This window comes from Poecilia latipinna, unplaced genomic scaffold (assembly GCF_001443285.1).
Source record: "Poecilia latipinna isolate Pla-1442-1.1 unplaced genomic scaffold, P_latipinna-1.0 Scaffold378, whole genome shotgun sequence".
Classification (NCBI taxonomy): domain Eukaryota; kingdom Metazoa; phylum Chordata; class Actinopteri; order Cyprinodontiformes; family Poeciliidae; genus Poecilia; species Poecilia latipinna.
In genome coordinates this window covers 129853-141638 of record NW_015112994.1, presented here as the reverse complement: position 1 = coordinate 141638, position 11786 = coordinate 129853, and the positions used below count along the sequence as shown (strand labels likewise).

Genomic DNA, 11786 nt, shown 5'->3' with positions numbered 1-11786 from the left:
TATTTTTTACCAAATAGATCTATTCATCCCCCTGATCAAATTCCCATATTAAGTAAACCCATTTAATCCTGCAAAAGCTATATTAAAGACTGCATTTTCTTCTTTGAACTTTGTAAAGGTATGATTAAGGGACATTTTGCACACACTGTAAATGTACAGTTCAGCTCAAAGGCATACTTTTTAGACCCACATTTATCATTAGTGTCAGAAAAGTCGACATTACTTTTTCAGAGAAAACAAAATATCAGTACTAAGCAATGACTGAAGAGGTTCAGCTTAAAGTGAAAAAGTTTCCATGTTTGTTTGTTTCTTTTTTTCCCCTCTCACTGCCAGAAAGTAATCATTAAAAAAAACACAATAATATAAATGAATTTGAGATAATGACATGAATAATGGTACCAATTATTCTTCATTTGCCTGTTACTCCATGGTTTCATTGTAACCTCATGGGGTGCTGGTGCCTTATTTTTAACATTTCAATTATGTATTCTGCTAAACAAAAGCACTCTTTCAAAACACCACAAATATGTTCTGATATATACTGCACAGTTAAGTCATTTTATTGAAATGCAAGCAGAAACGATCATCTTGTTGCACTCATCTGGTCAGCTGTCTGAAAGAAAGCAACACTTTTTCATCACTTTCAGGAAAAGGTTAATTTCGCTGCTTAAAAATATGTAACTGTCATTTTCAAATTTCCTTTCTTTCCCATTCTGATCCCCAAACTGAGATTCAGCAAGTTATATTCACCACAATAGGTACATTAATGTGATTTCTGCTGTGATTCACTGTTCGTGTTTAACAAGCAGTTGACTGGATATACATAATAAAGTGACCAAACTCAGGATTGTGAATAAGCATTGTGCCTTGACATAACATTTTTGATTTGACACTAATATTGATAATCTGACATGAATTCAAACAACATGTCTGCATGTTTCTCTCAGGGTACTCCAGCTTCCTCTCTAAATTAGTCTCTCTAAATTGCTCTAAGGTGGAAATGTATGCATGGTCTTTTATCCTGTGTGTGACCCCGTGACGGCCTGGCGACCTGTCAGGGTGAACCCAGCCTTTAGTCTAATGACTGCAGAAGATTGAACGGATGATGAATTTTTATAAATAAAACAATTTACCAAAGGGAGAAGGAAGGACTTGTGTATTTAAGAGGAATGCATCCCGTTATGATCATGCTAAACTTTCTTAGTGTTAAAAATCTTAAATCGTACTTACTACTTTTCTCTCTTTTTTGTGCCCCTCATTCTTTAGGACCCCCCATCTGAGCTTAAGCTCCTAATAACAACACCAAATCATTTCTCTCCAGAGCAAAACTATATGATTAATGTGCAACGAGCTGCGTCACCTTGACGGCATTAAATCATTGAGAAAAGACAGGAAACGTACTCTTCTTTGCTCTTGCCTCCCTCCCTCAACCCTCGGTCCCCCTTCCTCCTCCTTCTCGTCCTCCCTGCCTCTCTCACTCTCATCCCTCCTGTGCGTCTGTTCGCTGCTCAGAGCGGCGGTGTGCATGTGTCAGGGAGCCGCACCGTTCTGCGCACTGGTTCCGCCGGACATCACCGGATAACGGCGCTCGTCAACCGGGTTGGTGGTGGAGGGGGAGACTGGACCCGGACCCGGAACAGGAGCGGGAGAAGCACCGTGGCTACTTGCATAGCCCGCTCTCCGGAAACATGTCGGAGTTTTTCCTTCTCGCCTTTCTCGCCCTTTCCTCCGGATTATTTCCGTGCGCCGAGCCATCGAAGGTGTCCGACGAGGAGAACGGTAAGCCGGAGCGGAACCACGGGCAATGCGCAGTCCGATGAAACTTGGCAGCCCTAGTCTTCTGTTGGTACACTGCTTCTAAATGCTGTGTAGTTGCTGGATATTAACACGTTTTTTAAAATGCACTCATCCTGTATCCTAAACAGTTTATTATAACAAAAAAAAAAGAAAGATGCTCCTCATCCTTTAATGTCCAACGTGTCATTCTTTCCTGGAATATTTAGGATCTTTAAAATGACACGTTGCATTGTTTGATCCGAAATAGCAATGCCACCTGTATAATAAGAACTTGCTGGATGTGCATTTGGCACAGCTTTTGCTGTGTTTGAGCATTTCCAGGAACAGCCGTGAGGAGCCAGGACAGGATTCCGTAGCCTATCTGTGACTGCAGGTGCGCAGCGTAGCTATATCCTACAATGCAGCAGGTGAAGGGGGGGAAAAAAGATCCCCTAAGCCGGAGAGGATTCTTTTTGCATCCATCCGAGTCCATCCGATCCGAGTTGTAGCTTGGATCTTTGCCGTGGGATCCTTGAACATCGCACCAGAACGGATTTGATAGGACGGTGGTTTGTGCGGTCAGCTCTACAGAGCGCGGCAGAACCTAGTAGGAGCTTATTGCAGCGAGCCCCTTTTTTAGGAGCGTATTAGAACAGAATGGTGTCTGATATTTGAAGTTTGTTTGAAATAAACGGTAGCAGATCGGGGCTGTTTGTCACACATTTTACTCTCGCATGATTTATTCTTCATTATCACAGTCCCCTCAGTAAATCAAAGCTCAAGGCGCAGGACTCAAAATAAGTATCTTTACTTTTGCAATTGATAATATGATGCGCAATTAACCAGCAATGCGACGCTTTAAACTTTGTAACCAGGTTGAGTTTGGTGATAGTTATCAATGGAAATTCAGTAACAAATTGGAATTTCTACATATAACTTTCTACTCATCAAAAAGTTGAAAGGATGCAAAATAATGACAATGTGAAGTTAAACCAGCGATCTGTTTTGTATTTTATTATGAATTACTCTGTGTGATAACTGAAACTGAACAAACATGCAAAGCCAGAAATACTGACAACAGATTCCTCTTCATCAGCGCCTCTCGAACAATTTTAAGATAGCTTCTACGTGGCTTTAGCTTGTCAATGAAAAACTTGATTTAAATCGAAGATTTTACCTTCAGCATTTTGCTGCAGTTTTAAAGGCTTATTGTTGTGTAAGCCTTAAATCCAAAAACAAAGGCATGAAAAATTACACTTACCCATAAAAATGACAAAGCACCTCCCCACTTCATTTTTTTTTTTATGTGACCACAAAATGACCTTTGATGCCTACAATATGGCAGTGTGACAATCAATACCACACGCTACCCTTATATCCGTATGTTGGAACCATTTTTTTGGAGATCGAATGGCAAAAGGTCTTTATAGTTAACCTGAATAAATGATAGGTCCTGTGAAAGTAGTTTTAAAAGTACAAATGGTTATCTTTTGAATGACAGAAATCTCTTTGCTACCTAAAAGACCGTTGAGGATAATTGAGGAAATACGCAGCCAAAATCACACCAGCTTTGCGCGACATCGGCATCTATTTTTTTTTTTTTTTTTTTTTTTCAGAGCACAGTTCAATTCTGCAGCCCCCAGCTTGTGTTATCTGCCATGCTCATAGACAGCTACTTATGCTGCTTAAAACTGAAACAAGATTTATAACCCCAAAATTAAGGGCCAGTAGCATACTGCTAAGTTATTAACAATATTTAACTGCTAAGTTATTAACAATATTTAACTGCTAAGTTATTAACAATATTTAAATGAAATTAACAACCTCCAAGTATTGTAAGGGGGTGGGGAAGCAGATGTGGAGGGGCCACTAATAATCTTGGGCTGACATCTTAAAATTATAAATGCACCAATCAAGCAATGACTAATTTTCAGTTGTTGCAAATCAAATATTGAAAGATCTAATTCATTTGCTTTTGTATTATATGCATAAAACAAATAACTGCACAATCAACCACATATCCTTTCATTAACATTTTTGTTTAATAAAAAACAGGTAAAGGTTAGGAACACATGCCTTACTTTAGGAATGGGAATAATCTGCTCATTCCTTTTTTTTTTCTCCTGAATTCAAAATCACTACCTCTATCATATAACCGGCAGCACATTTTGTCCAAACTTTTTTGTAGTCCTAGGGGAACCATTGCCTTCAGTCAACATTTACAGTGAGTTAGCCGGATCTAAATGAAAATGAGATCTCGATCTTGGCATGGAAAACCTATATTGGTGCATCACTATCCAAAGCCAAAATCCATAAATAGAATTTCAGGAGGTTTGTATACTCCTTTGGTCAAGCTTTAAATTTAGGTCCAATTAAAAAAAATATTTTTCTTCTTTTGTTCTCCTTTGTACTTTTTTAAACAACGTAATAATCCTAAAGTTAATGCTTTTAAGTATCCATTTACCAGAGGTTAGCTGATGCTGTTTTGCCCTTTACTCAGTTTAGTGACCTTGATGTTATAATGCTGCAACTCTTCTAAACATTTGACCTAATTAAGTGATTCTGACATCCTTTGAGGATGTGGGCAGGAGGGAGTGATGGGTATTACAAAAACAGGCACTTGTATTTATATACTTGGCAATATGCTTGAGGGTTTTTTTTTGTTTTTTGTTTTTTTTAACAAACTGGTTTACCATTGTGATGGGAAGAATCTTTGAGAATTCACATAGGCTTCACTTGATGTGTTGTCTGACATATTATGGACGTGTATTTATTCTAAAACCTAAAAAATATATAACTTTAAAGGGGATCCATTAAAAGGCAATTGTTAAAAAAAAAATCTTCTTTCAAGTAGTGCTTCCTCAAAGATTTTTGTCATAGATGGTCAGTTAAATATAAGCAATCTTATAATTTTAAGATGATAGAACTCAGCTAAATTTTAGTAACTAAAGATTTGACCAAAAATATGTTAACCTTGTGTCATTTGAGAGCAGGGCTATGAAGGAATGCCAGACATTGGAAGACAAAACATATTTAAAAAAAATAAGTCACATTAAAAATTACATAAAATATTTCAATGTTGCAACAACATCTTTAAGATTATACGTAAAACATATAACTAACATAATATCCCCATATTGTGCCTCTACTCCACTGAGGGCTTTAATGTCAGTATACAGGCTTTTATTTTCTTGTTTTAAATTAAAGAAAGGTGTCCACTATTTTTAACTTGACCAATGCATTTACATGTACACCTACGGCGCAGTGTATTTGGCATTTTTTCGAGTCAGAACTTAAACTCAAAGATCGTCCTTGTAATGATGTCTTACCTATAGCTTACCCTCCTTTACATTCTCCAGTCGAGCACAGCGTGGCGAGGCCGCTCTGCCTGTTGAGAAACTGTCACAAATGCCCCCTTCAGCACAGCTTGGAAAACAGGGACTTAGAGATTGCCTTGCAATCACAGTAGGCAAGACAAACACTGTGTGCTTCTCTCGGTGCATGAAATGAAAAGATGGATTTGGCTCTTTCAGCTCTGTAAGAGTGTCCCACTCTGCAGCAGTGTTGAAAGGGGGGTGGGGACGCACCTAGTTTTGACTGAAAGTAAAAATAAAAAAAAAAGACACAACTGTTACATTGAGAACTATTAGATTCAGACACACTACAATAGAACCTGGGATGAATCACTATCATCTCCTGCTCCATTCACACCAAGAACAAATGAAACATCTTGTTGTTGCACAGTGCTGATAATGGAATTTCTTTTTTTTTTTTACACAAAAAGTGGTTGTTAGTCTAATTAGTTTGAAATTCATTTATTTCAGCATAGTTGTGACCAGTTTGCTTTGAATTCCAAGTGGTGAGTAGTGGTTATCTCTGAATGAATTAAAAGCATTTCTGGAGTTCAATGTTTGAATGGCATTGTCTCCAATAAATGCTTCCTCTCGGTGTTTCCCTACTTATCACTCGTGTCCATCTAACATTGAGCCGGTCGACCTGGCCTGGCTGTTGTGTCAGAAAACCGCTGATCAGACACTAAGAGCAGCTTGAGGAATTTGACAACAACGTTGTACTTCTTTCTTTTTTCAGCTTTTTTCCTTAAGGAAAAAAAAAAAAAAACATCTAAATACTCGGGATCTCATGCAGCGACCTCGGTGGCAGATAAGCATCACCAAGCTCAAACAGCTCAAGGTTGTTTGTAATGTATAGCCTATTTAAAAGTTGATAGTGATGTCAAAGGCACAGATATGTCCACACACTAATGCAGGTAAAAGTGCTTTCAGGAGCTAATTAAGTGAGATAGCGAGATACGATCGCACGAAGCGTATGTAAGTAACTTTGCGTTTTAAACGTGCATTGGTTGGGACAAAAATCAGGATGAGCGCAGTCATTTAGTGCTCAAGTTAACCAGCAGATAGTTTTCATCTTTACTCTTTAATGTTCCACATGAACTACAGCAAAACTGCATTTTCAGGATTAATGTTCAGCTATATTGTAGAGTCGTATAGTTAGAGGGTGGTGTGGAGCAATCGATGGAATGAAAAATGAATTACTAAAGACAGGCAGATTTTTCTATTGTTCCTTCTTAATTGCAAAAAAATGAGTTTCATTTTGTTTTTAATATCCTATTATTGTCCAGACTTCGATATGAACCACTTCAGCACTTCCATTTACCAAGATAAGAAAAAGAACAAATAGGCTATATGAGAATATGGATAATGCTTAGTGAAAGAGTCAGCTAGTGCCTGCAAAATATGTTAGGCCCTTTAATTTCACACATTAAAGCAGGATCTGTCAGACAAATTAATAGTTGTTATCTACCTGTCTGTCTAGTATGTGAAATATTAAACAGTAAAACGGAGGACCTCACTGTCGGTACATACCTTGATGTCCATTAGCTAATCACACATTCATTCACATGCAGATGTATATGCAATTGAAATGCATCTGCATATGAATTGCATTCCTGCCTCATCTTGTGTGTTTGGAATAACTTTGGGTAATTTATATTTCTTAACAGAGTAACTGTACTCTGTAATTATATTCTGTGCATGAGAACACAACAAAAGGAGTTGAATATTGGCAACAAAATAATGATTTTTCTATAGAGTAGGTAATCTATGTGAATAATAATTTATTTCTCTGTTTTTAACATTTATTAGCATTAACTGTAATTCCATGTCCAAGACAAACATTGAGCTCTGAAGTCACTCAGTCACTCATTGTTCCAGGTAATTTCGCACAAATTACAACCTTCTTGGTCAAATTAAATATTTTGTGGTCTAACATCCCTGCCCTGATTTCTTTTTTTCTTCAGATGGTTTTGAACTGATTTTGATTCCCTACAATTTGATTTACAGATTTTTTCCCATAAATACATCAGTCATTTATCAACAACATAAATGTTCTCTATTACACAAGATTGTTGGGCTTTTCTACATTTGAATCAGAAATCTTAAAATTAAGATCTCAAAATTACTAGATTAATTATAAAAAAAAAATCCCTGAGATTTAGATTTACAGCAGAAACAGTTATTTCTAGTTCTTGCAGAGTCTGAGATGGAGCTTTTGTCTTTTTTGCAGTTTCTCTGAGAACCATATGCTCTGTCCTTGAGGTGAATTATGTGGGACGTTCTCTCCTGGAAAGAATAGTAATTATTGGCAATTGTTAAATGTTTCTCACTTGTAGACTCCTGAACTTCATATTGTTTGGAAATGGCCTGATAACCCTTCACTGATTAGCAGTCTGCTAAAATTGCTTCTCTAAGGTCATTGCTGAATACTTTTCTTCTTGGCTAGCTGTAGACCAAACCTTCAAAATCAAATCCATTTGATCTGCAGCACTTGACTTTTACACTACCTCTTTTTTTTTCCATAGAACCAGGAAGGGTTTGCTTTGCTTTTGAAGTAAATGTAATGATAATCAAGAACTTTTTTCCTTTTGCATGGTTGTGTTTCTGTGCATGATGAGCTTAAGTCATAAAAATGTCAACTGAACATGAACTTGCTTAGCAAGATATTTTTTGCTGTCAATCTGTTAATACCATATGATTTTCTTTGTTTTATTCACCAGTTTGAATAATAAGCTGAAATTGACTGGGCTGTTTAATAATTATGATCAGTTTTGGATTGAATGAAATTGACTGAGTTTGTATGACTGGATTTAATTAACTTTTTTGGTGGGAGAAATTTTTGGGAGAATTGTTGCTGTATAAATAAACTGAACTGAACTGATAGACAGCCAAGAAATATATTTATTTCAACTGAACTGGTTAACAGCACTGAAGCTGTTGCCAAACCAAGCATAGCTTTTGGAGGAACACGGGGTCAACAGCATGTATGCGTATAAAAATGAGGCAGAGGGTGAATAAAGCTGTGATCATTTAATCCTTTTAGTAGCCTATGTATGTCTGGCCAGGACAGATTTTAGTTGCCTTTTGAGAACCCTAACAGGGTTTAACCTCAGCTTTCCATACTGCTTCACAAGCAGCGTTGTAGGCTTAAAACGGAAAGGTAGAATGCCTGATGTTGTAGCGTTGCGCTGGCAGAAAAGTTCAGAGTCACTGTCTGAATCATGAACGCTCGGCTGAGATTGTAAGGGCAAGTAATCAGGATAGAAGAGAGGCATCTGTTAAAGAGAATTGTTTATGGCAAGCCAGCCCAAGGGAAAAGAGCTTTAACTTAAATATTACAAGGGCTGCTTGTGGTTGTCACTGAAATATTCTATTATTAATTTTTCAAACTGGGAGCAAGCTGTTCTGGCTCATGGTTTTTGGTGGAACCTCATTAGAAAACAAGCACTCTGAATCAGACAGCAGCTGCAGTACAGCTTTAATTAGTGACGGAGGACGTTTCAGGACTGCAAGGTGTATCGGCCATCTCAGTTTTCACTTATTAATACATCAGAATTTTACTGAATTGGTGACCGCATGTGACGTAAAAGCACAGTCTGCCCTCCAAGTGTGGATTTATTAAATAAATTATTTCACACAAGCACAACAGGGAAGTGAACCCGGTCAAGACAGAAAGCGGGCAGGCGAGTTCAGTGATTCTATTGAACTTGTATGAAAAATAAAGGTGGTCAGAGAGGCAGAAAAGCACAGAAACAAAAGCAGTTGTTGGGGGGGGGGGGTTAGATCTGAACAGCCTATGCTGCTAGGTAAGACAAAAACCCAAGAATGGATGACTGCCGGGCTGCTGGGGGATTTGGAAACAGGTGGGTGTGGCAGTCAGCTGCAGGCAGGAGGAAAGGTTGATGACGTGGGTGGAGGGAATGTGACTTCAGGGAGAAGATAAAGATTATAAAATCACACCAACTGAAGAAACCATGATATCCAATTGGACTCCCACCCTGCACAAAGGCTATAATGGGGTGTCCCAATATAAATATCAATTTAGCAAAACTGTTAAATTAAAAACAAATACTCCATGTTTCTCTATAACATGTAACAAAAATTAGTTTTGGTTAGAAATAAATTAGGTCACACCCTCATTTATTTAGCTGGGTAAAAAGACAGTTTTTTTCTGTGCTTTGCTTCACACATGGGGTCTGGACCCTCAGCTATTGGAAAACAGTTGCTGGCTGGAGATGTGGACTCTGGTGGAGTCTGTATTGATTGAATCTACTTTTTATGGAGAAATTTGTTAAGATGGTATTGGCTGTGAATTTGCTGTATAAGCAGTGCTTTAGCGATTGAGTGAAGTTTATGTTTTTTTAGATTTTACCCAATTGCTAACATTTGGCCGTGGCATATGTAATGAACCGGTTCAATACTATGAAGATTACCGGAAATTGCCTGACCTGCAAGCAATCATCCCTCACTGCAAACAGAGACGTGTCAAGCCAAACAATATGGCTGTTAATGTTAGTTCAATATTTAGAAGTGTGGCCAACACGCACTAAATGGACTTCATTTACTTCCTCCGCTGTCACTGGCAAACTTCAGCGATAGCCAGACTACAATTTTAAAACGGTGTACATCAGGTGCACATATTTAGCACATTGTTACTCAGCATTTTCAAGAAAATTTGCCCTATTTAAATGCTTAAACGTTTAATTTTGCAGTGTTCCTACTGGTGAAGTGAAAGTGAACACCGTTTTTTACTGGGGGATTTAAAGATGATTTTAAAATCAGACATTCTGATGTGAAAACAGTCTAAAGATGAAAGACAACAACATGTCGTATCTGGGAATAAACTGCAACATTCTAAAAAAGCCCCCAAAAACCTTGACATATAATTTGGAAGACCTATGGCAGGGGTTTATATAATAGTACATTTCTGAACAGTTAAAAAAAAAAAAAAACTGCTCAGGTATTAATCTTTTGGAAGGCAAGCACAGAAGAAACCTTTGTTTTCCAAGAAAGGCCTGAAGGCCACACTAAGGTTTTCCAAAGACAATGTGTGACATATAAGACCAGGACTACTGAGATAATGTTTTTGGACATACAGGTGTAAATTGAATTATTTGGACAACATAACACAGGACATGTTCAGCAAGTGCCGGCTTAAAACAAAGACAAAACAAAACAAAAACATCACATTTCAACAAGCAATTGGCAGAATATGGAGATTTAAAAGGATTGGGATATTTCTGCAAGGCACTCTGTACACAGGAGAGAATCGCCATCTCCTCCACTTTCCTCCACTGCCACTGGACAAAGTCACAGGAAGGGTTTTAGTGAAACAGTCATAGGTCAAGCTGATTAAGCTTAAACTGTTATCAGAGATTTATCTCTGACTTGGTCAAATGCTCAACCTGGGTCTAAGTTTGGTTCAGCAGAAGAGGGGCAGTAAGGGAGTCTACATCAGTAAGTACAGAATTGTTTAGTCTCCTTGATGAATGATTTCCATTTCAGATTATCAGATGTAGCGCAGATAGTTAAAATATATTTGTGGTAGAAGAAAAAACAATGCAGGCCTGATAGATCCTGGAAATGAGCCTACTGACCTGACAGACTTGAAATATTTTCACCAATCAAATGTTCAGAGACAGCAAAGCAGTGAACTAGTAAAGTACATGTTTCCAACTGATGAGCATAAGCCTGGATGAATCATTCTTTTGACTTGTGTATCTGTTGTTTACAGCTAAAAAAATGAAGACAGAAAGAAGCCCTGTGCCAAAAGAACTAGGAAAATAGTTGTTAAAATACCAATTGAGTCTATTAGTCAAATACAGAAAACAAAATCTGTGATACCAGTCAATTGGGGATTACATAAAGTTCTCACCACGCACAAACATTTGCTTCAGGATGTTTTCCCTTATAATTATGATATAAAACTTGTGAAATACTGGAATTGTGTATATATACAGCTCTGGCAAAAATGAAGAAACCACTGCAATGAACCCCATTGAAAACCTCATAATTATTCCACCAAAAATTGATTTCTGATCTCTGAGTTAAAACATTAGTACTGTAGTTTCTAAATGAACATGAATGAACATGAACTTGCTTTCTTTGCTTTATCTGAGGTCTGAAAGCGCTGCATCTTTTTCGTTAGTTTGGCCAATTCTCATTTTCTGCAAATAAATACAAAATATTTGCTTGGAATTTCAGAGACATGTTGTCAGTAGTTCATAGAATAAAAGAACAATGTTCATTTTACTCAAACATGTACCTATACGAAGTAAAATCAGAGAAACCAATCATTTTTAGTGATCTCTTTTTCAAGAGCATGTATATATACATTTTTTTTTTCTTTCAGGTAGAAAAATGGGACACATTTATCGACTGAGGGTTTTTCAGAAACAAAAACCTCCACAAGGGGTGCCAACAATTTTTTTTTTCCAGCTCGTTGAAAAGATCCAGTTTTGGTTTTAAAGGGGAAACTGTTTGGTAAAGACTAATAAGTGGCCTTCAAAGGTGGGACTGCCCTCTATTTTCACAGCTGTTTAACGCCTTTTCCCCCCTGCACCACAAACTGAAAATGGGCCTGCCAGCTGCAAGGTCTCCAGCTCGGTTTTCTGCCCGCATCCTGTTCCGACATGGCAGCAAAAGTGTCCACATCAG

The 11786-nt window shown here is 37.7% G+C and overlaps 1 protein-coding gene across 1 annotated transcript in view; it reads left to right on the top strand.

Annotated features, from left to right (window-relative positions):
- Positions 1–475: 475 nt before the first annotated feature.
- LOC106950097 (low-density lipoprotein receptor-related protein 1B-like) overlaps positions 476–11786 on the top strand; it is a gene marked incomplete at its 3' end in the record, with an annotated part of 140712 nt that continues 129401 nt past the window's right edge. The window contains exon 1 of the mRNA XM_015036749.1: positions 476–1779. Within this exon, the coding sequence (XP_014892235.1) occupies positions 1689–1779 (91 nt within the window). The remainder of the gene's footprint in view (positions 1780–11786) is intronic.